Raw genomic sequence first — 23,688 nt, forward strand, 5'->3', positions numbered from 1 at the left:
ATATATTAGTGACCTTTTGCACCCATAATCGCCTCCTAGAACACTGAGGTCTTGTAATCAACTTCTATCGGTTCCCCGCTGTCGTTGTAAGTCGAAAAGAGATCGAGCTTGAGATCTGTTGTTGCCCCCAAAATCTGGAACAGTCTCCCTTCTCATGTGAGGTCTGCCCCATCTCTGTCAAGTTTTAAATCTTCCCTTAAAACTTATCTGTACTCGTTATCTTTTGATACCATTTAAGTGATGGTTTTTATATGGTGCTTGCTGATGTTTCCTTTTATGTGATTTTTCTTTGTTTGATTTCTTTTTTATATTTGTGTATACTGTTGCACCTTGGTGTGAAATTGTACGGCACTTTGGTTCAACTGTTGTTGTTTTTAAATGTGCCTTAGAAATAAAGATGACTTGACTTGATAGAATTTGCAACTGAATGCATCACCCCGGTCTTACTCATTGATTCTTCCTCTTGATTTATCAATGCATTAGTTTGTTCATTCTTTGGTGGGCACATGTGCACATATCTGCACACACACACACACACTTCTGTGCACATTTTACTACAGGTGGCAAAGGTAGAGAAGTTCAAACACACACAGAGCACAAAGGACTGCCTGCATGCCAAGTATCACACACCCACCTGTGCCACAGTAGTTGGAGATGACCAATGGGGACACTTGCAGGTCGATGCCACCTCACTGTACCTGCTCACACTGGCTCAGATGACTGCCTCAGGTGAGCAGAACAATCTATAGAGTGGATTTATCCCTAAATTCCTCATGAAATGGTTTGCTTTACTTCCTGTGTTGACATATTTACTATTGAAACAGTTTGGGTGGGACCTATTGAAAACCTATTTTTTTAACAGCCAATAGCCTTCAATTTATATCACAGACCATGATTTGATTCTTGAATATAATAGAACAGAACAGAATATAAAAGAATAGAACAGAATATAATAGAACAGAAAATAATAGAACAGAACAGAATTTAATAGAACAGAAAATAATGGAATAGAACAGAACAGAATATAAAAGAATAGAACAGAATATAATAGAACAGAAAATAATAGAACAGAACAGAATAAAACAGAACAGAATTTAATAGAACAGAAAATATTAGAACAGAATAGGATAGAAAAGGATAGAACAGAATTTAATAGAACAGAACAGAATAGAACAGAATAGAAAATAACAGAACAGAAAATAGTAGAACAGAATAAAACAGAACAGAATTGAATAGAACAGAATAGAATAGAAAAGAATAGAATTTAATAGAACAGAATAGAATAGAAAAGAAGAAAAAATAATAGAATAGAACAGAATAGATCAGAATAGAATAGAAAATAATAGAATAGAACAGAATAGAATAGAATAGAAAATAGTAGAACAGAATAAAACAGAACAGAATTGAATAGAACAGAATAGAAAAGAACAGAATAGAACAGAACAGAATTTAATAGAACAGAATAGAAAAGAACAGAATTTAAAAGAACAGAACAGAATTTAATAGAACATAAAATAATAGAATAGAACAGAATAGAAAAGAATAGAATAGAAAATAATAGAACAGAACAGAATGGAACAGAACAGAATTTAATAGAACAGAAAAGAATATAAAATAATGGAATAGAACAGAATATAAAGAATAGAATAGAATAGAACAGAAAATAATGAAATAGAACAGAATAGAGCAGAATAGAATAGAAAATAACAGAACAGAATGGAACAGAACAGAATTTAATAGAACAGAAAAGAATATAAAATAATAGAATAGAACAGAAAATAATAAAATAGAACAGAATAGAGCAGAATAGAATAGAAAATAATAGAACAGAATGGAACAGAACAGAATTTAATAGAACAGAAAAGAATAGAAAAGAACAGAACAGAAAATAATAAAATAGAACAGAATAGAGCAGAATAGAATAGAAAATAATAGAACAGAATGGAACAGAACAGAATTTAATAGAACAGAAAAGAATAGAAAAGAACAGAACAGAAAATAATAAAATAGAACAGAATAGAGCAGAATAGAATAGAAAATAATAGAACAGAACATTCTAGACAGCATTTGATTGGACAAAAATTGGGAACGCACTTGAGTTCATGATGAGATCAATATTTTGGTCTGTTCTCCACTGAAAAGAGAAATGTAAAACATTTAATTTCACCAGCATTAAGATGACATTAAAACTTAAATACATGAACAAAAAGCAACACTTGAATGATTGATTCATTGTCCTTGCAATCTTATTGCAGGTCTACGTATCATATGTAATCTGGACGAGGTGGCGTTCATCCAGAACCTGGTGTTCTACATCGAGGCTGCATATAAAGTGGCTGTAAGTTCTCACCTGTTTATCAAGCGCTTACAGTATCACAGTGATCAAACTGGCATCACAGTCTGTTCACACTTCACTGCAGGATTATGGGATGTGGGAGAGAGGGGACAAGACCAATCAGGGGATCCCGGAACTGAACGGCAGCTCTGTCGGAATGGCTAAAGTAGGACAGTAATCTTTTCTTGTTTTGACATTTTTGCTTGTTGCAAAGTTGATTTTTCTTATTTGTTTATGTGTTACCAGGCGGCTCTGGAGGCCATTGATGAGCTTGACATGTTTGGAGCTCATGGAGGTCCAAAATCAGTGATCCATGTTCTCCCAGATGAAGTAGAACATTGTCAGGTAACTGACAGAGATGTTTGGCTGGTCGTGCTTTTCAGATGTTGTTCTTCGGAGCCGCTTCTGGTTGTTGACTGGTCAAAACAGTGTTCCAGCTGTGATGCAATACACAATAAAATAACAGCAATGATGTGAAACAGCTGTTCACCAGCTACTGTGTTTATCTCTGCACATCACCTATAGGGTCAAAAATTAAGGGGGGCTCAATGCAAAAATGCCACCAAAAATGACAAAAATGCCTTAGAAACTTAACTTGTATTGAACCCGGAATATTCCTAGTATAACGATCAAAACACTGTTTCTCTATTTGAAGATATCTATGTTTTCCTGAGTCAAGGTTGTGTTTCTTTTCTGCATGTCTAGTCTATCTTGTGCTCTATGTTGCCTCGAGCTTCCACCTCGAAAGAGATCGATGCTGGTCTGCTGTCTGTGATCTCATTTCCTGCGTTTGCAGTAGAGGACGCAGATCTGGTCAACATCACCAAGGGTGAAATCATCACTAAGCTGCAGGTACTGTTGGAACAATGTTATTTCAGTTTTATTTATAGAGCACAGTTTAAAACAACAGATGCTGACCAATGTGCTGTACAATCCATACGAAGAAGAACCTATACATACCCATACAGAAACACACAACAAATGCAACATACAGCCTCTAAGGTTGGTTAAAAGCCATGGTAAACAAATATGTTTTCAGCTTAGTTTTAAAATGAGATATTGTTAAAGCAGTTCTAATATAATTTGGTAAGTTGTTCCAAAGTTTAGGGGCCGCTAACGCAAAGGTGCGGTTGCCCCTCATCTTTAGTCTAGATTTAGGAACTGTCAAAAGCTTTATGTGTTTGTAGCATATCAGCAAGGTATGAGGGCGCTAATCCATTGAGAGATTTAAAAAACAAAAAGCAGTAATTTATTTATTTATCTATTTTTTAGATTTTCTCCCCAATTTGGAATGCCCAATTCCCAATGCGCTCTAAGTCCTCGTGGTGGCGTAGTGACTTGCCTCAATCTGGGTGGCGGAGGACGAATCTTAGTTGCCTCCGCGTCTGAGACCGTCAATCCACGCATCTTATCACGTGCCGCGTTACCGTGGAGACGTAGCGCGTGTGGAAGCTTCACGCTTTTCTCTGCGGCATCCACAAACAACTCACCAGGCGCCCTACTGAGAGCGAAAACCACATTATAGCGACCATGAGGAGGTTACCCCATGTGACTCTACCCTCCCTAGCAACCGGGCCAATTGGTTGCTCAGGAGACCTGGCTGGAGTCACTCAGCACGCCCTGGATTCAAACTTGCGACTCCAGGGGTGATAGTCAGCGTCAATACTCGCTGAGATACCCAGGCCCCCCAAAGCAGTAATTTATAACCAATTTTGTATTGAACAGGGAGCCAGGGAAGAGAATGTAAAATCGGAGTAATATGGTCCCGCTTGCGAGCACCCACCAGCATTCTTGCTGCTGCATTTTGGACCATTTGTAATCTTGATAGGGAGGCATGGCTAATACCTATTTAAAAGGAGTTACTGTAATCCAGACGGGCAAAATAAATGCATGAATGACCTATTCAAGGTCCTTTAATGACAAGAAAGTCTTGACTTTAGTTAAAAGTCTCAATTGAAAAAAGCTAGTTTTACAACAGAATTGATCTGCTTGTCAAACTTCAGGGTGCTGTCACATACAAACGGTTTGAGGAAAGGAGCCAACTGGCCCAAATTAACATAGGCCGGGCTAGCAGAATCAGAGCGACCAAACATAATTATCTCAGTTTTTGTGTCATTAAGGCTTAAAGAATTTAAAGACATCCACAAGACAGGCCAGTGAAGGTTCTAGTGTATTACTGTCATTTATTTTCAAAGGTAAGTAAATGTGTGTGTATCATCTGCATAACAATAAAAAGATACCCCATGTTTCTTAAGCACACTTCCTAAATGAAGCATATAAAGCGAAAACAATACAGGAGCCAGAATAGAGCCCTGAGGAACGCCACAGGTGAGAGAGGCTGAGACAGATGAAAATTCACCTAAAGCTTCTGTTTGAAAGATAAGATTTAAACCAGCTAAAAGCGTTACCATGGATGCCTCAAGGCGTGAGATAAGGATGCCATGATCCACGGTATCAAAGACTGCACTAAGATCTAATAGCACCAAAATCGCAGAATTCCCAGAATCAACAGTTAAAGGGCAGATTCAGGTGGAAGCGATGGATCGCACGCGGGTGTCTGAATGCGTGATCTGACATCTGCAATCTTATCAGTAAAATAATTGAGGAAATGGTCACATGTTGTTGGGGAAGTTTCATGAGGCATATAGACGGGTTTATGACAGAACTTGTAGTGGTATAAAGGACGCCAGGCCTATGACAGCTGCTGCTTTCACTGCTCTCCTAAAATTTCAAATGACACCTGAAGTTTGTCCTTCTTCCATTTTCGTTCTGCTCTTCTGCATATCCACTTTAAAGATCGAATGGCATCGTTCATCCAAGGATCTGGTTTTGGTTTAACATATTTCGCCCTCAAAGGAGCAACAGAGTTCAGGATCTTAGTGCAGGTGGAGTTTAAAGCATTAATATATAATACTTGCAGCTCAAAGCATGCATAAGTCACAGACTTTAAAATACTATAGTTAAAAATGGATGCCAGTCCACCACCCCGTCCTGTAGTCCGAGGAGATTTAAAGAAGGCATAATCTGGGGGTACAAATTCAGAGAAAGGGTTTATATCCCCAACATTCAACTAGGACTCTGTTATAAATTAAAAATCCAGGCCACGTGAAATGATAAAGTCATTCAGAATAAATGTCTTATTAACCGTCGATCTCGCATTAATCAGAGCCAACCTGATTGGCGACTGAAGAGTCGTTATCCTGTTGCGATACACGTCGCACCAGGCGAAGATTTTGTAGATTGACTCCAACTCAATGAAAGCGAGGCAGCTGGTGGAGGAAGAGATCACTGGAAAAGTCCAGAGCAATGGGTCAAATCCACCGAACGGCACTTCCAGTGAGCGGGACAGGACTTCAGCTTGGCCAGTATACCTCCCCGCTTTCCTCTTCGTCTGTGGCGTTTTTATGGTGTTGTGTCAGGAAAAGATTTGTTGAGAAACTACTGTCACTCTGCCAGGTTCAGCCATGTTTGTTTGTATTAATTTGATGATTTTTCATCAATACGCATCAACAAATCTCAATTCTTTTAGGGACGTTACGGCTGCTGTCGGTTTATCCGAGATGGATACAGGACCCCAAAAGAGGTAACAAGCCACCAACTGACTTCTGAAAAACAAAATCAGTATCTTGTGTGTTGTGACTGTATTCTATGTTTTAAAGGACCCCTCTCGACTTCACTATGATCCTGCGGAGCTGAAACTGTTTGAGAATATTGAATGTGAGTGGCCAGTGTTTTGGACGTACCTCATACTGGATGGCATTTTCAATGAGGACCATGAGCAGGTATAAACAGGGTGTCCTGTAAATACTCATCAGTTATGAATGGGATGTAAATCAGTACGTTGTGTTGACTGATGGCTGTGTAATTCCTCAAAGGTGCAGGAATACAGAGAGGCTCTTGATGGAGTTTTGATCAGGGGAAAACACGGGATCCGACTGGTGCCTGAACTCTATACTGTGCCAGCTGACAAAGTGAGTTTAAAGGAATATTCTAGGTTCAATACCAGTGCATTTGTGGCATTATGTCGATTACCACAAAATTTCAACTCGTCCCTTGTTTATTTAAAAATCTGTGTTACTGTGAGACACTTACAAGTGAAGTGAATGGAGTCAATCCGTAAAGGTTTAGACACAAGACGTAAACAATATGTGTGTTAACATTATTTTACTGTGATAAAATCACTTACTAACCACATCTGTGGAAAGTTATATCCAGTATCGGGATTACATGGTTTCGTCATCATGGCAACAAAGTTGTAAAATTGAAAAGAACTTTACAGGGTCATTCTTCAATTGGAGTGGCAAATGAGAGGCAGAATTTGTACAAAAGCTTCCTATTTATTTAAAAATATACATTATTGCTATGCATTTAAAAATAGTTTATTTTGTTTATTATCCAGTAAAATCGAAGCTTAAACCCCTTAAACCCCTCAGCAGTTAAGGCTCTGGGTTACTGATCAGAAGGTTGGGGGTTCAAGCCCCAGCACCGCCAAGATGCCACTGTTGGGCCCTTGAGCAAGGCCCTTGACCCTATCTGCTCTAGGGGTGCCGTATCATGGCTGACCCTACACTCTGACCCCAGCCTAGCTGGGATATGTGAAAAAGAAGAATTTCACTGTATATGTGCAAAATGTATAATGTGTGATAAATAAAGAAAATTATTAAAATTATTAATTATTATTAATTATTAAACTCTGGTGCATTTTTGGGCTGCCGCCTGCAATATTTCACACTCAAATTTCAAATAAAAAAAGACTCAAATTATTCATAAATAATATTGTATGTGTTTATAATATTATAATAAAAAATTAAAAATTTGGCCTAAATTTGTAAACATGTAATTCTGGTTCTGTTCACTTTAGCTCACTTTGAAAAGTCTAATTTTATTCCACTAGATGGCAGAAAGCCGTAGAAAAAGTGTTTTTTTCTCTATCACATTCCATCACAATATACAGATCTGAAATGTAGGTGGCGCTCTAACACATTTTATCCCTCACAGATGTGCTCGTCCATAGACATTCAGTCTAATTTTCAGTTCAAGCACCACCCTCATTATTTCATTGAATATCTCGGCCTCTGAGTGGACTAGAAGTTTAATCAAGGTGTCATTAGAAAGCTGAGATCATCCTCTTTGATATATAACATGTTATCATCAATAGTCAAAAACATATTTTTCTGATGATTTGTTTTGCAAGCTTTTCCTTCTGGATGGCATATTTTGTCCTGGATATCAGCCAAACAAGCTCACAGACAAGTAAAAATGGCTCATTTTTTAGAGAACTCCCTAAGGATAAAGCAGATATAAAAGCAGCAGTTATTGGAGTTATTTGATGACTTACAGAAATCTGAAAAGCTTTCGAACTGTGGTATTAGGGCAACAAAATAAACTATACAGTCACATGGGGCCTGGGTAGCTCAGTGGTAAAAGACGCTGGCTACCACCCATGGAGTTCACTAGTTCGAATCCAGGGCGTGCTAAGTGACTCCAGGCAGGTCTCCTAAGCAACCAAATTGGCCTGGTTGCTAGGGAGGGTAGAGTCACATGGGATAACCTCCTCGTGGTCGGTATAATGTGGTTCATTCTCAGTGGGGTGCGTGGTGAGTTGAGTGTGGATGCCGCGGTGGATGGCATGAAGCCTCCACACATGCTATGTCTCCGTGGCAATGCGCTCAACAAGCCACGTGATAAGATGCACGGGTTGATGGTCTCAGATGCAGAGGCAACTGGGATTCGTCCTCCGCCACCCAATTTGAGGCGAATCATTACGTGACCACGAGGACTTAAAAAGTGCATTGGGAGTTGGGCATTCCAAATTGGGTGAAAAGGGGGAAAAAAATCCAACAAAAAAACAAACAAAACTGTACAGTCACATTCCTGAGAATGAGAGCTTTCATTTGATATATGACTTGTCCATTTATGTGCTATGTGAAGGACTTTTATTTTTATATAAATATTTCTACCCCATTACCTCTAGGGGGCGCTAATTTTCAACGCGAATTTTTTTTTAGGCCTTATTTTGTTATTTTCAGTAACATAAATGCAGAAGAGATGGTTATCTCTGAAAAGTTCAGATTCTAAACTTTCAAATGAAACCTCATACGCCTGACTTATGTTTACGGAGACTTTAACATTTTAAGCATAAACTTTTATCGTGATATAGCGCCCCCCAGACTTTAAGTGAAATTTTTTTTTTTAATCAAATACTAGTATCAAAACTGCTTATGTCTGTGGTGTTACCGGTATTAGAAGGGAAATTCTGGGTTGTTCTAAAATGATTAAGTAAACGCAACTTTAGGGATTTATTAAGAAAAATAAATAACTTTAAGAATTAAATTTAATTGCATACACAAAAAAAGACATGACAAATAAACTGTAGTAAATTTATAGTGTTTGTTGTGAAAGGTTAAAATTACTTTATGATTTGAAAACATCAAATAATACAATTGATTGTCCCTGAAGAAAATACATTTTTAAAGATGCAATTTAAAGTAACAACACAAACAAACATTACGACCATGTTTCTGTCTGTGGAGTTACTATGAAGTCTGTGTTAACATTAGACAGTAACAAATTTACACAAATCTGGACTTTTCTAAAGTGAAGGCTGCCATCGTGATAGTTTCAAGGTCACGGGACATTTTGGAAATATTATTAAGATGATATTTATCCAAATTTAGATTAAAATCCATCAAATCTGCAAGTTATGATTGTAACACCACAGAGTTTGATATAGTGCGACACTTGAAATTGTCAGAAATTTAGTAAACTGAATTAAATTTAATAAGAAAGAATGAACCCACTATGAACTCCTCAGATCAACCATCACCTACAATGACCTTTACACACAGGAAGTGGCCCAAATAGAGAATTCCCTCTTTTCTGAAAGGGGTGATTTCCTTTCCTTACCACAGACATGAAGTTGAGGGACACAACTTTTTTTTAAAATATCACAAAATATCTATTTTTCTTAATAATAGAATTAATATACATGTTAAATGTATTTAGTGGAATTAGAGCTTGCACACGGATCAGTGACACAAACAGTAAAATGATTTCATTTGTGTGTTATTCAGGTAGAGGATGAGTACAAGAACCCTCATTCTGTGGAGCGTGAGGTGGCTGGTCAGCTTCCACACATGTGGGGTCAGTCGCTGTATATCCTGGGCAGCCTGTTGGCAGAGGTAATGTACAATCTGTGTATGCAATGCCAAAAACGTTCAAGTAAATCGCTGTATGAAAAATGTCAAATATCATTCTTTCGTTTATTGCAACTAATGCCAGAATGTAACAAACTGTAAAAATAATGACTGTTTCTAAACGAGTTTTCTAAACACTCCCCCATCTGCCATTTGTCGTCTAACAAATAGTCCCACCCCCAACTCACATCATTGGTTGGGTCAGTGTTGCTGTGTCAAACAAACAGAGCAATGTTTTGTTAGCGCCACAGTGTTTACAGTTTTAGGGGAAATCAACCCACACAAATGATTACTGATAGAAAGTATTTCAACATCAACATGTGCATGTGTTAAAAGGAATAGTTACCCAAAAAATTTGAATTATTTTTCATCATTTACTCATCCTTATGCCGTCTCAAACTCGTACGACTTTCTTTCTTCTGCAGAACACAAATGAAGATATTTTGTTGGAGATATGATGTGTTTATGTCCATACAATACAAGTCAATGGGATCCAAAAAGGACATAAAGGCATCATCAAAGTAATCCATATGACTCCAGTGGTTTAATCCATGTCTTCTGAAGCCATACGATCAGTTTTGACCAAAATATAACTCCTTTTTCACTATAAATCTTGACATCTGCAGTCTCCTTAGTGTGATCATGATTTGAAGCTTGATTACACTTCCTCACACTTCAGAAGACATGGATTAAACCACTGGAGTCATATGGATTACTTTAGTGATGCCTTTATGTCCTTTTTGGATCCCATTGACTTGTATTGTATGGATATAAACACATCATATCTCCAACAAAATATCTTCATTTGTGTTCTGCAGAAGAAAGAAAGTCATATGATTTTGAGATGGCATAAGGATGTGTAAATGATGAGAGAATGATCATTTCTGACTGAACTATTCCTTTAAATGTAATATAGAAATCCCAGTTTTTCATGTGTAATCCTTCATCTCAATTGATTTATTTGTATCAGGGATTTCTGGCACCTGGTGAGATTGACCCTCTCAACAGGAGATTCTCCAAAGGATTCAAGCCAGATGTTGTAGTGCAAGGTTTGTGAATATTGTGCTTTTAAATTTGGCAATTTTATAAGCACAGATGAGCCATACGTATTCAGCCACATATCTGATCAGGCCGGCTATAGGCAGACTAGGCAATTGTCTAGGGCCTCCGCATTGTTGAGGGGCCTCCATAAGACATATGGACTTGGTAAGTAGCCAGGGCAGTGGGCGCTAAGTTTCTTTTTTAGCACTTGGAAAATCCACTAATGACGCCTATTATCAGCGTTGCAACAAATAACATGTAAAAAGAGTCTGATGTGTACTTCGCTATCAGGAAGTCTCCAGCGCTCAAACTTTACACATGGTCATGAACGCGTTTGGTAATGGTCGAGATAATGCTCTCTTCTTAGACTAACACCATGCGATGTATTCCTCTAACAAGCTAATTATATTCATGATCGACTGATTTCAGTGGTGTATTCTTACACTATTACAATGAATGTTTTTAGATTTATTATATTAGTGTTTACAAAGCAGGAAAGTACATTTATTCTCTTTGATGTGTTTTAGAGTCTTTGAAAGAAATGATCCTGTTTGAAGCAGATTTTGTGATGAAGTGATGATTTGAATCAGCTACCACTTTGTTGCATGACATACCACAGTAATTAATAAAAATAAGAATAAACAATTTGACCATTCGAGAAAAAAAAATTTCTAACCTTATAGACGGGCATCAGTCTGTGCGGGCATGCATAAGATCAAACACACATATTGTAACATCAATTAACTGTGTGAAATATTCAGAAGTAAAACTGATGTTTACATTGCTGCTCTTACAGACATACATTCTTTTAGTTTCCAAATCAGAAATATGTTTTGTCAGGGAATTAAAACATCAATTTTGCCTAGAGCCTCTTAATGTCCAGAACCGGCCCTGTATCTGATCATACAGCAGGCTGCAATGGGTTGCACTGGATTCAGCAGATTAACTACATTTTCAGAAGCAGATTCAATTGATTACTTTTAATTCGACTCAAGAAAATTGACCTTTTGCCAGTAAAAACTCTATGTGTTGTGTTAAGTGAGCGTAGTGGCCGAGTCAGTGGAGATCCAGCATCTACTGAAGGATCATGGGATTGACGTTCAGACAGTGTCTGATGTTTCACCCATCCGAGTCATGCCAGCTCGCATCCTGAGCCACATTTATGTGAAATTGGGTAAGTATTCATCACAGGAAACAGAGCCAGTATGAACAACAGGACTGAGTTAAACAATGGCTACATAACAACATCTGTAGAATTGCATTAAGAAGGCCTTTAAAAGTGAAGAGTCTATTTTCTGTGCCATTCGTGGCATCAAATGGAGTTGCAAAATGAATGACTGTTTTCAAACAGGTTTTCTAAACACCTCTACCACTCCCCTCTCCTCCATTGTTTAGACAAACAGGGAGTCTCATCCCAAACTCGCATGATTGTCCGAGCCAGAAGTTAACATGTCATAATATTTACACTCTTCAGGAAGTCATACTACAAATAGCTTATTTAGACTACATCCACATTAATCTAGTTAAATTTGAAAACGTCCACACTGCCGCTTTCATACGTTTTCCAAAGGTTGGTCATCCACACTGAAATGTTTGAAATTGGTTAACCCTTTAAGCACTGATGGTGTTGTTTTTTTTAAGTTTTTTTTATCCCCGTTTCTTCTCAATTTGGAATGCCCAATTCCCACTACTTAGCAGGACCTCGTGGTGGCGTGGTTACTCACCTCAGTCCGGGTGGCAGTGGACAAGTCTCAGTTGCCTCCGCATCTGAGACCGTCAATCCGCACATCTTATCACGTGGCTCGTTGTGCATGACTCCGCGGAGACTCACAGCATGTGGAGGCTCATGCTACTCTCCACGATCCACGCACAACTTACCACACGCCCCATTGAGAGCGAGAACCACTAATCATGACCACGAGGAGGTTACCCCATGTGACTCTACCCTCCCTAGCAACCAGGCCAATTTGGTTGCTTAGGAGACCTGACTGGAGTCACTCAGCACGCCCTGGATTCAAACTCACGACTCCAGGTGTGATAGTCAGAGTCAATACTCGCTGAGATACCCAGGCCCCCTCTGACGTTGTTTTTAAAGATTTCCTCTTCAGTGGCATACCCAAAATTAAAGGCTTATAACTAAAACAAAAAAACAACAACAACAAAAAACAAGGAGGGTCCAGTGTTTGGTATAATATTAAAGAAAACTTTTCCAAAAAATTTATGATATAGATTATGATAAATTCTGAGACTCTCAGCCTAAGAAACTGCTGAAAAATCACAAAATTTTGCTAAAAATGTACTTTTATTTCGTATTTTTCTGATTTGACATTATAAATTTTTGGGTGTAAATAAGGTGGCTCCAAAAAACTACTATCTGAGAGAAAAAAATTGTGTTGATACGACAAAGCAATCAAATGTTATAGCTTACAAAAGCAATTTATCATAGTGTCCAAAAGCCTCTCCAAACAAATAAAACATAATAATGGTACATAAGAACTAATTACACATGCAAACACAACAAAGACTAAAGGTTTGCATAACATGCAGACATGATTTTAGTAATGAGAGTTCACACAATGAGTTTCATTCTGTGTCATTTGAGTCATCATTGAGTCTGTGTCATGTATTTGGCACCATCTCCTGTTGGCCATATGTAACAGTCACCAATCACGTCTCTCTTCCCAAATATGGATGATTTTTGCACCTATCTGAACCCAATCCGATTGGTTTAGCGTTCCATGACGCTACATCATTTTCGATGACATCATCTGATCCAGGAAAGCTAAAATGTTATCAGCCAGATTGCAAGATGCCAGATGCTGTGCTCATGTTGTGCTTCGTGTGGATTATCTAATGATCTATGGATCCAGCCTTGTGTCTGGGCTCGTTTTAAAGATAATCACCTCCTGTAAGTAATGGTATGTGATGTGATGTCCGCCAGACATCAATTCTGAGTAAACTTCCCGTCACCTTTGAAGGAATGCAATGTGAAGGTTGTACAAAGTAACATTTATTTTTAACAACGCTTTCAGGCACAACAATGCTGCTACAACATGGGCCGCCATCTTGATTGTTTTGGGTTGAATGGATCACATGACTGCATGACAGCAAATACATAACTGTTTCCAAATATATATATATATATATATATATATATACAGTATGTTAAAAGCTCAGTTTTCGCTGGACAAAAACGCATTTTCAGTGTGAATGGAAGGCAAAAAGGTAACGAAATGAATGCGTTTTCAAAATTATCTGGATTAATGTGGACATAACCTTAAAGACATCTCTGCACGTTAAACTGGGATATGAGGAAATATTTTAAAATAAAAAATTCACACTTCACCCTTAAAGACTGACAGTCTCAGCATGTCAATGTTCTGGTCAAATACTATGTGTGTAATGACATAAGGGTGGTTGTTGAACCAGTTGAAACATTTCATTTCCATTGCACAGGAAACTGTAAAAAGCTGAATCTGAGCGGGCGGCCGTACAGGCACATCGGCGTCCTGGGAACTTCAAAGTTTTATGTGATCAGAAATTGTACCTACACATTCACTCCACAGGTGAATCAAAACACGTACTTTGATTACATGCAAATTGTATTTAGCTGTAGCTATAAAACAATATTGTCCCGTTCTACCTGTTTGTCTCGTAGTTCATTGACCAGCATCACTTCTACCTGGCCCTGGATAACCAGATGATTGTGGAGATGTTGCGGACGGAGCTCGCTTACCTCTCGTCCTGTTGGAGAATGACAGGAAGACCAACCCTCACATTCCCCATCACACGGAGCATGCTGGGTAAAACTCCTCTGTTCCTCTTATTCAACAGTTCCCCTCAGCCCATATTAGGATTATGAATATCTATATTGTTTTGTCTTTGTTTACCCTTACGGGGCCAGTTGAAGATGGTGACAGTATTGACCCCTGTATTCTGTCAACCCTGCGCAAGCTTCAAGATGGCTACTTTGGGGGTGCAAGGTAAGAACACAGGAAGTAGTGAGACAAATGGATTGAATTATTTATATGTTGCATGTTTTAGAATTGAGATATTTTATAGAATGGGACAGTTTGTAATGGCCTGAAATCCTTTTACCTTTTAGGGTGCAGATGGCAAAGCTCTCCTCGTTCCTCACCACCTCATTTCACACTCAGCTCAGTTTCTTGGACACCGACTCTGAGGAGAACCTGCTAGAGGAGGAGGAGGAGGAGGAAGAGGATTATGAAGGGAGTTTTGGGCTCTCAGGTATCCTTGCTGACTCTGTTACATAAACCCTGATAGGGGGACTTATTACCATGTGAGAAGAAAGCGACTGCAGAGTGATACTTCAGACATGAAGCTACCACTGCTATTTAGGAAATTACATGTCAGATATAACAGTCAATTATACAGTTAATGCTCATTATACAAACATATTTGACTGCAGAATGCTGTGAGTGACCAATCAGAATAAAGTATTCCAATTAGCCGTCTAGTAAAATTTAGAGGTGGACTGATAATGGATTTTGCCAATAGCGATAAATAAGGTGGCAGAAAAAGCCAATAACCAATTAATCAGCCGATAGTTTTTAAAATCGATTTATAGAATGTTAAAAATAAAAAGTGTGCATTAGTTGCATTTTTCTTTGCATGCCCTCTGTTTAATTAAAAACGCACACTTGGCAACCATCGCCGTTGATATTTTCCAGTAACCAATAGTCCAAAAAGCAACCATCGGCACTGATTAATCGGTAAATAACGATATATATCGATCTACCTCTAGTAAATATTATAGAACATATAATGAACTTAAACTAACATACCATAGCCACCTTAAGCCAGCATAAACACTAAGAGAAGATCATATTTGCTATTTGCTTATAGACTTAAACGTCATCATTGATTCTGATTGTCATAATGTAAGTTTAATAAAAGCTGTTTGTTTTTCCGTAACAGGTTCTGGAGACATGTTTGACCAGTATCTAACAGATCTGCTGCACAGCACTGCCACAAAGTGCCATCTACCTCCTATCCAGAGGGGGCAGCATCATGTTTTCAGTGCTGAACACACCACCAGGGACATCCTGTCATTCATGGCCCAGGTTCAGGGCCACAACATGCCCAGTAAGCCCCGGGTCAAAGGCCCTGTCTGTGTGTGTCCGTGAAGTCCACTTAACCAAGTCTGCCAATATTAAAAATAAATAAATAAATAAATAAATATATTTGCAAATAAATGTAAAAAATTAAAAAGTGTACATAGAAATAAATGAATTCCTTTTCAGATGTGTCAAATGAAAATGTATACTTTTATTTCCTTATTTACGTATTTCCACATTTATTTAAATTTTTAAATATATAAAAAATATAAATGTGGAAATATATACTTAGATAAATAATTAATTGTGGAAATAAATAAATGTAGAAATACATAAATAAGGACATAAATTTACATCTCATTTGAAAATGTATTCATTTATTTCTATGTACACTTTTTTATTTCTTCATTTTTTACATTTATTTGCACATGTATTTTTGTATTTTATTTTTATTTTTATTTTGGCAGACTTGGTCCTCCATATAGGGTGTCCCATTTGTTATTTAAGGTTTCAGAAGGGTGCTCAGAGCACCCTCTTTGCGGCCAGGATACGCCCTGGATGCACCTGCACTGACACCAGCTCCTCAGTGAACTCGACACTCTGTGGACTTTAAGGAGGAGCGCAAGTGCACCATTTGGGACAGAGCCAATCTTGAATGGTTCAGTTGAGTTCATGGCTTGTATCCAGACAGCTATCATCACAGCACCCCTGTTATCTTTTTTCCAGAGCCTTCCATGTATTTACCTGTAGCGCCAATCATGAGCAAACACAGGAAGTCCCTGAACCTGTTGGATGTTCCTCAGGTGCCGCCTCATGCTCCTCACCACACCAAGGCAAGTCCAGACACACCAACAAATATAAAATAAAGAGAAGGAATGTACATTTTGTTCTGATACAGACAAATCTAGTCAAGTATGGGCCAAAGTTTTGATTGGTCTGTTTGCACATGTATTTATTTGTGTCTTTTTTCTGCAAACCCCTCACAAGGCTGAGAGTGTTGATCTGCACCTGCCGCATGATGCTCATGGGAACACTGACTTTGTCTGTCTGGTCAATCAGCTAAAGCAGTGTCCAACCCTACAAGATCAGGCAGATATTCTCTATGTCCTTTATGCTATGAAGTGAGTGCACACATGTACAATATCTATCAGGGCCAGAAGTGAAGGGAGGCTCAGTGCTAAAATGTCACTAAAAGTAACATAAATTGATATTGTCTTGGTCTGTGCATGTGTTCAGGGGTCCGGATTGGTTGGTGAATGTGTCCGGTCAGGGTGGGGCAACAGTTCGCTCCCTGTTGGAGGAGCTGTATGTTCGGGCAGGAGTGTGTAAAGAATGGGGCCTCATCCGCTACATCTCAGGCATCCTGAAGAAGAGGGTGGAGGTCCTAGCTGAAGTGAGACCCCGTATCTATCAGTCTGTCTGTCTGTTTTAGACGTGAAAGGTGTGACAGAATCTTTAAATTCAGTTATTTTTATTTGACTTTTTTTTTTAGAATACTGGCCTAAAATATAATAAATAAATGATCACATAAAATCAATGAATGCATTCTTTTACCTTGTTTTAATTCATTAATATATAACATATTGGGATGCTTGGACTTACACCCTGTCTACACCGGACACGATCATCGCATTGCATCAAAAGCAAATCACTCCAATAATAATGAACGATGCTGTCTACTAGACGTCGACCGATAGTGGATTTTTACGATAGAATGTTAAAAACGTTCTTAGCCGTTCCTTACTCTGTTGGGAACAGACATAGAGGCTACAAGAGTCCAAAATAAATACAATCCCATATGCAGTCTATTGTGCAACCAAAATCACAATAATAACTAGAAAAAATGAAGTTTGCCGCATAACGCGGGACTAAGAATAAGCTCGAAATACGCTTACTTATTTCAGGACTCTGTATAAAAACTTGCAGACACGATGTATGTGCTGATGGGGCACGTTTTCAAATAGTCACATTTTTCTTTTCTTGCCCTCGCTTCAGTTAAGAACACTTGATTTACTGGATTTAATCAAAATAACCAAAAATTATCAGCGACTATCGCCATACATTTTTGCAGATAACTGATAGTTAAAGAACTATCTGCAACGATTAATCTGTAAAACCGATATATCGGTCTATCTCAACTGTATACACTGGAAACATCTATTGCACAGACAGTGGTCTGATGCCCCGTTCTATTGCTGAAGATTTACTGCAGCCACTTTATTAAGCCATCTGTCTAAAATAAAACGATTTTACTTGTGTTTTTAAATAACTTCTGATCGTTACGTCAAAGTCAGCTAGCTTGTGATGTTTCTGGTTTCTGGTCCGCTAATTCAAATAATCTTGTTTCTTACCACGTTTGTGTGTGTTTATGTGTGTGTGTGTGTGTGTGTGTGTGTCTGTGTGTGTGTGTGTGTTTTATGTGTGTTTCTGTGTATGTCTGTGTGTGTTTGTGTGTGTGTTTTTCTGTGTGTGTGTGTTTCTGTGTGTGTGTGTTTGTGTGTGTGTATGTCTTTGTGTGTTTGTGTGTGTGTGTGTGTGTGTGTGTGCTTCTGTGTGTCTGTGTGTGTTTGTGTGTGTGTGTGTGTGCTTCTGTGTGTGTGTGTGTGTGTGTGTGTGTGTGTGTGTGTATGTGCTTCTGTGTGTGTGTGTGTGTGTGTGTGTTTATGTGTGTGTCTGTGTGTGTGTGTGTGTCTGTGTGTGTGTGTTTCTGTGTGTGTGTGTGTATGTGTGTGTGTGTGTGTGTGCTTCTGTGTGTGTGTGTGTGTGTGTGTGTGTGTGTGTGCTTCTGTGTGTGTCTGTGTGTATGTATGTGTGCTTCTGTGTGTGTGTGTATGTGTGCGTCTGTGTGTGTGTGTGTGTGTGTATGTGTGCATCTGTGTGTGTGTGTGTGTGTGTGTGCGTCTGTGTGTGTGTGTGTGTGTGTATGTATGTATGTGTGCTTCTGTGTGTGTGTGTGTGTGTATATGTGTGCTTGTGTGTGTGTGTGTGTGTCTGTGTGTGTGTGTGTGTATGTGTCTGTGTGTTTCTCTGTGTGTGTGTGTCTGTGTGTGTGTGTGTGTGTGTGTGTGCTTCTGTGTGTGTCTGTGTGTGTGTGTGTGTGTGTGTGTGTGTATGTGTCTGTGTCTGTGTGTTTCTGTGTGTGTGTGTGTGTGTGTGTGTGCTTCTGTGTGTGTCTGTGTGTGTATGTATGTGTGCTTCTGTGTGTGTGTGTATGTGTGCGTCTGTGTGTGTGTGTGTGCGTGTGTGTGTGTGTGCTTCTGTGTGTGTGTGTGTGTGTGTGTGTGCTTCTGTGTGTGTGCTTCTGTGTGTGTGTGTGTGTGTGTGCTTCTGTGTGTGTGCTTCTGTGTGTGTGTGTATGTATGTGTGCTTCTGTGTGTGTGTGTGTGTGTGTGTGTGTGTCTGTGTCTGTGTCTGTGTGTGTGTGTGTGTGTGTGTGTGTGTGTATGTATGTGTGTGTGTGTGTGTGTGTGTGTGTGTGTGTGTGTGTGCTTCTGTGTGTGTCTGTGTGTGTGTGTGTGTGTGTGTGTGTGTATGTATGTGTGCTTCTGTGTGTGTATGTGTGCGTCTGTGTGTGTGTGTATGTGTGTGTGTGTGTATGTATGTGTGCTTCTGTGTGTGTGTGTGTGTATATGTGTGCTTCTGTGTGTGTGTGTGTGTGCTTCTGTGTGTTTGTGTGTCTGTGTCTGTGTGTGTGTGTGGCTGTGTGTGTGCTTCTGTGTGTGTGTGTGTGTGTGTGTGTGTGTCTGTGTGTGTGTGTGTGTGTGTCTGTGTCTGTGTCTGTGTGTGTGTCTGTGTCTCTGTGTGTGTGTGTGTGTGTGTGTGTGTGTGTATCCCCCGCTCAGGCCTGCACAGATCTGATCTCTCATCATAAACAGCTGACAGTGGGTCTTCCTCCTGAACCCAGGGAGAAGGTCATCACAATGTGAGTGTCTTCAGCTGATCCAGAACCTGTTTGAGATGTTCCTTCATTACAAAATGAAGGAACTTAAATAAACTTAAATAATTCTCCTCTGATTTGTAGTCCTCTTCCCCCTGAGGAACTGATTAACTTGATCTATGAGGCCAGTGGACAGGACATCAGCATTGCGGTCCTCACACAGGTTCTGCTCTTTTTAAGATTCACAATAACGTCGCCATTCATTGACCCACGATTTAGTAAAGGTTCTCACTCTCCAGTTTCTGTGTCACACACAGGAGATCATGGTGTATCTGGCGATGTATGTGCGCTCTCAGCCGTCTCTATTTGGAGACATGTTGCGTCTGCGTATTGGACTCATCATGCAGGTGATGGCCACAGAACTTGCTCGCAGTCTACACTGCTCAGGTAAAGCCAATCAAAGCTTCATTTCTTCACTTCTGTTCCTTTAAACTGAACTGAATCTGTCCAAATTCTTGCTACAGGTGAAGAAGCGTCAGAGAGCCTGATGAGCCTCAGTCCATATGACATGAAGAATCTGTTACATCACATCCTGAGCGGGAAAGAGTTTGGTGTCGAGAGGAGCAGTGAGTATATATCAATCAACCTTCATATTTACAAATGTAAACTTGGCCTGTACTTGAAACTCATTTGAAGACCTCATGAAATGGCTTGATGAGTGCAGTTTTCTCTCTTGAGTTGATCTATTTCCTATTAAAGCAGGAAGTTTGGTCGGTTTTAGGGGGAGGGACTTTCTCATTTTAGAGAGCATTTGATTGGACAAACATCTTAGTAGTGCAAGATGACTCATCAGTATTTTTGGTCAGTTTTCCTGAAAGAGAAAAACTGTAGCTTTTACATTTATGCTTTTAATAAAACGTTTACGAGTACAATAGCATCAACAGTAGATGACCTCATGGACTAAAGCAATTAAATTCACTTAAACTATTTATACTCCTACATTTTGAACCTGATCAGCTTTACTCTGACAGATGTTGCAGAAATAACCTTTTCAGTCTTTGCTTTACCTGTTTTCTTACAGACAGTGTTAATCCTGTCAATGCAATTACTAACGAAAGTATTGGTTGATTAAGGGTTTTTTGATTTTGTCAATGATAATGAAGACGAGGCAAAAAAGGCGCATCATGATGATAATTAAAACTACTTTGATCGATTGTGAATTTTGCTGATACCGTTATCTAAGTTGGTGGAAAAGGCCGATAACTGATTAATCGGCTGATAGTTTTTTAAACTGGGCACAGACATAGAGGCTACAAGAGTCCAAAATGAATCAAATCCAAGATGCAGTTTATTGTGCAACTAAAATCCCAAAAATACCCAGAAAACAATGAAGATTTGGAGCATAACGCGGGACTATGAACAAGCCCGAAGTACACATACTTATTTCGGGACTCTTATTTTGAAATGACGTAGACTTGGCTCCCTTACAATGCTCTGTATTTAAGTATTTTAAAAAATTAAGCTTTTTATTTGGCTTAAGCTTAAGATTTGGTTAAGGGCTGCACGGTTACGACAAAAATCATCATTGTCGATCATTTCCTGCGATATTGTAATTGCGACTAATTTTGATTAATAGAATTAACATTAAAATACTTATTTAGGGTGGATCAACTGCTTGTCGTAGCTGAGAACTGTATTCCTGAATGACTTTATTGCTGTTTTATCCATCAGTAAATCAAGACTAGTTACCTAAATGGTCAACTTTCCTGTACATTAAGTATTACATTACATGAGTAGGCCTATATGGACTACTATAATTGACACTTTTCACGATTAGTTTATTGTGGCAGCTTTAATTGTAATCTTGATTATTTATTCGATTAATTATGCAGCCATAATTTGGTGCATAAAATGGGACTATTAACTATATAAAAAGCCCAGATCACACAAGGGACTGTTATTTTGAAGTGATGGAGACTTTTCTCTGTTACAAAGGTCTATAATTAAAGGTGCAGTGTGTAAGATTCAGAAACCCTTGTTATTAGTGACACCTGTGGCCGTTAAGTGAACTGCAGCCTGTTGCTCGCGCTCGTGCACACACTCCATAGGGACGCGAGCGCGTATCGGCCAAAACAATGACGTAACGTACAAAGAGACTGAACGTGATTCATCGGCATCATGCTGACAAATGAGGTAACATAATTAAAATTACACAGTTATGATTGTTTTACTACAAACTTTGAGACTAAACTAAAACTACTTATCAGCTAACATAGCATACTGATACACACATACAGCTACATACTACCCAACTATACCAGACTGTTTACTGTTGCACTATTGTATGTTTTGTATGTCGTATGTTGTACTACGATCAAGAAACCAGCGTATTTGCTAAAATTTATCCTGTATACCTGACTTTTAGTATAAAGAGAAGATCGTTGAAATTATTAGAAAGTTATGAAGCAAGGTAGCTTGTAATTCGTCAGCGTTAGCAGACAAAATCAAGTTATGACACAGATCAGTCCTTACGGCACTATATTTCACATGCTTTGCAGTTATGTAAGTTTACCTGTCCAATAAGAAGAATGCCAATTCAGGGTCGGTTTTGATCCCCAAAACCAAACGAAGGTCCCTCCAGGAATCAAATGTCCTGCTGATGTTCACTCTAGTTTTCGCTCGACCACGATCACGTTCCCGCTAAGCCAGACGGGATTCAGTAGATAAATGTTTTTTTGTCTTACTCTGAGTTTGTGTAGGAGTCGGTGTTGTGCTGGGAGCCGGACGTTTGCTGGATTCCATCTCTAAGATAACGTTACCTAGTGTTGCAGTTTGTTGATGCTGTTGAATAGCGGAAGAGAAGCACTGAGGCTCTCGGGAGCGCGCATAAACGTCACATCCTTTGGATTTTCCCAGTAAAAGCGACCCGCTCCCTTCGCATGAAAATCAGTCTACAGGCTTTAATAGGCAACATAGGAAGTCCGGGAAAGGCTAATTTTTTAAGTTGCGTTACAAGCCGTTCACACATTGGCAAAAAAATGTGAATATTACATGAAAAATGTTACATACTGCACCTTTAAGTATTTCCCAAATTTTTATAGCTTTAATACTAAATTGAATAAATATTATTTATTAAATATTAAAATAATTAAATGTAATAGTTTTATATAAAAAAAAAATATACAAGCTTTTTATAGCCTGTATATTCACCAGATGAAGAGTTTTGCATATATATATATATATATATATATATATACTGTATATATTTCACCAGATGAGGTTAAATAAGGAATAAGGTTTATTATTATTCACAGGATAAAAAGACAGATGTATGATGGGAGGCGTTTCCACAGTCACTTTTTTTTTTGCATGCTCTCGCTTAAATTTAGAATGCTTGATTTTGTTATTAAATTATGCATTGAAGTGATGATAAAATATGGATGAATATTTTCAATGATGGTTTTTATTTCACCTGTAAAAGACACTTTTATATTGTAGAATGAAGGCGTTCTAACGGAAAGATCCTCCAGCTACAGAGGAACACACAGGAGTAAAAAAAGAAAAAAGTATCGGCATAGATTTTTGCCAATAACCGATAGTAAAAAAAAAAAGAAAAAGATCTATCGGCATGATTAATAGGTAAAACCGATATATCTGTCTTCCTATAGTCAGAATGCATAACTTGTGAATACGCTGTTTCCATAGAAACTTGCCACACACAATGCAGCATCCTAAATCTGGTTACAACACAGAAAATTAATAACTATACTTCAGTATATTCATTATGTGCTATTATTATTTCAGGAGCTCAGGTTTTCACAACAAGGATAGTTGTATTGTGTATGTATCTTTAATATGTTTAAATTATGGCTGTCGATGAAACACGTTAATTCAGTGTGATTAATTATATAAAAAATAGCACGTTAAAAAATGACCACAATTAATCATGTCCCCAGACCGTAATAAGAAATATTCCTTATATCTGATCAATTCAAGCTTGTAGTACCACCTGTTTTCTGCAGGGGGCAGTAAGTGAAACTCCAGCTGTATAGACAATGAGCAGCTTATACAGAGAACAAACCACACTTACACTCACAGACTGTCCATCTGACACAGGTGTACATTGACCTGTCCTTAAACAATCCCTTATAATAAATCTAT

General features: G+C 38.5%; 1 protein-coding gene across 2 annotated transcripts in view; it reads left to right on the forward strand.

Annotated features, from left to right (window-relative positions):
* Positions 1 to 23,688, forward strand: part of phka2 (phosphorylase kinase, alpha 2 (liver)) — a 44,513-nt gene that overhangs the window by 2,820 nt on the left and 18,005 nt on the right. For both annotated transcript variants that reach the window (XM_051672191.1, XM_051672190.1), the window contains exons 4-26: positions 561 to 729; positions 2,256 to 2,338; positions 2,421 to 2,501; positions 2,582 to 2,680; positions 3,041 to 3,187; positions 5,865 to 5,918; positions 5,995 to 6,117; positions 6,211 to 6,306; positions 9,409 to 9,516; positions 10,502 to 10,580; positions 11,612 to 11,746; positions 14,029 to 14,138; positions 14,231 to 14,375; positions 14,477 to 14,555; positions 14,678 to 14,820; positions 15,511 to 15,678; positions 16,377 to 16,483; positions 16,638 to 16,771; positions 16,887 to 17,043; positions 19,493 to 19,572; positions 19,672 to 19,750; positions 19,845 to 19,974; positions 20,052 to 20,153. In XM_051672191.1, coding sequence (XP_051528151.1) covers positions 561 to 729; positions 2,256 to 2,338; positions 2,421 to 2,501; positions 2,582 to 2,680; positions 3,041 to 3,187; positions 5,865 to 5,918; positions 5,995 to 6,117; positions 6,211 to 6,306; positions 9,409 to 9,516; positions 10,502 to 10,580; positions 11,612 to 11,746; positions 14,029 to 14,138; positions 14,231 to 14,375; positions 14,477 to 14,555; positions 14,678 to 14,820; positions 15,511 to 15,678; positions 16,377 to 16,483; positions 16,638 to 16,771; positions 16,887 to 17,043; positions 19,493 to 19,572; positions 19,672 to 19,750; positions 19,845 to 19,974; positions 20,052 to 20,153 — 2,608 coding nt within the window. The remainder of the gene's footprint in view (positions 1 to 560; positions 730 to 2,255; positions 2,339 to 2,420; positions 2,502 to 2,581; positions 2,681 to 3,040; positions 3,188 to 5,864; positions 5,919 to 5,994; positions 6,118 to 6,210; positions 6,307 to 9,408; positions 9,517 to 10,501; positions 10,581 to 11,611; positions 11,747 to 14,028; positions 14,139 to 14,230; positions 14,376 to 14,476; positions 14,556 to 14,677; positions 14,821 to 15,510; positions 15,679 to 16,376; positions 16,484 to 16,637; positions 16,772 to 16,886; positions 17,044 to 19,492; positions 19,573 to 19,671; positions 19,751 to 19,844; positions 19,975 to 20,051; positions 20,154 to 23,688) is intronic.

The sequence above is a fragment of the Myxocyprinus asiaticus genome, chromosome 35 (assembly GCF_019703515.2).
Source record: "Myxocyprinus asiaticus isolate MX2 ecotype Aquarium Trade chromosome 35, UBuf_Myxa_2, whole genome shotgun sequence".
NCBI lineage: Eukaryota > Metazoa > Chordata > Actinopteri > Cypriniformes > Catostomidae > Myxocyprinus > Myxocyprinus asiaticus.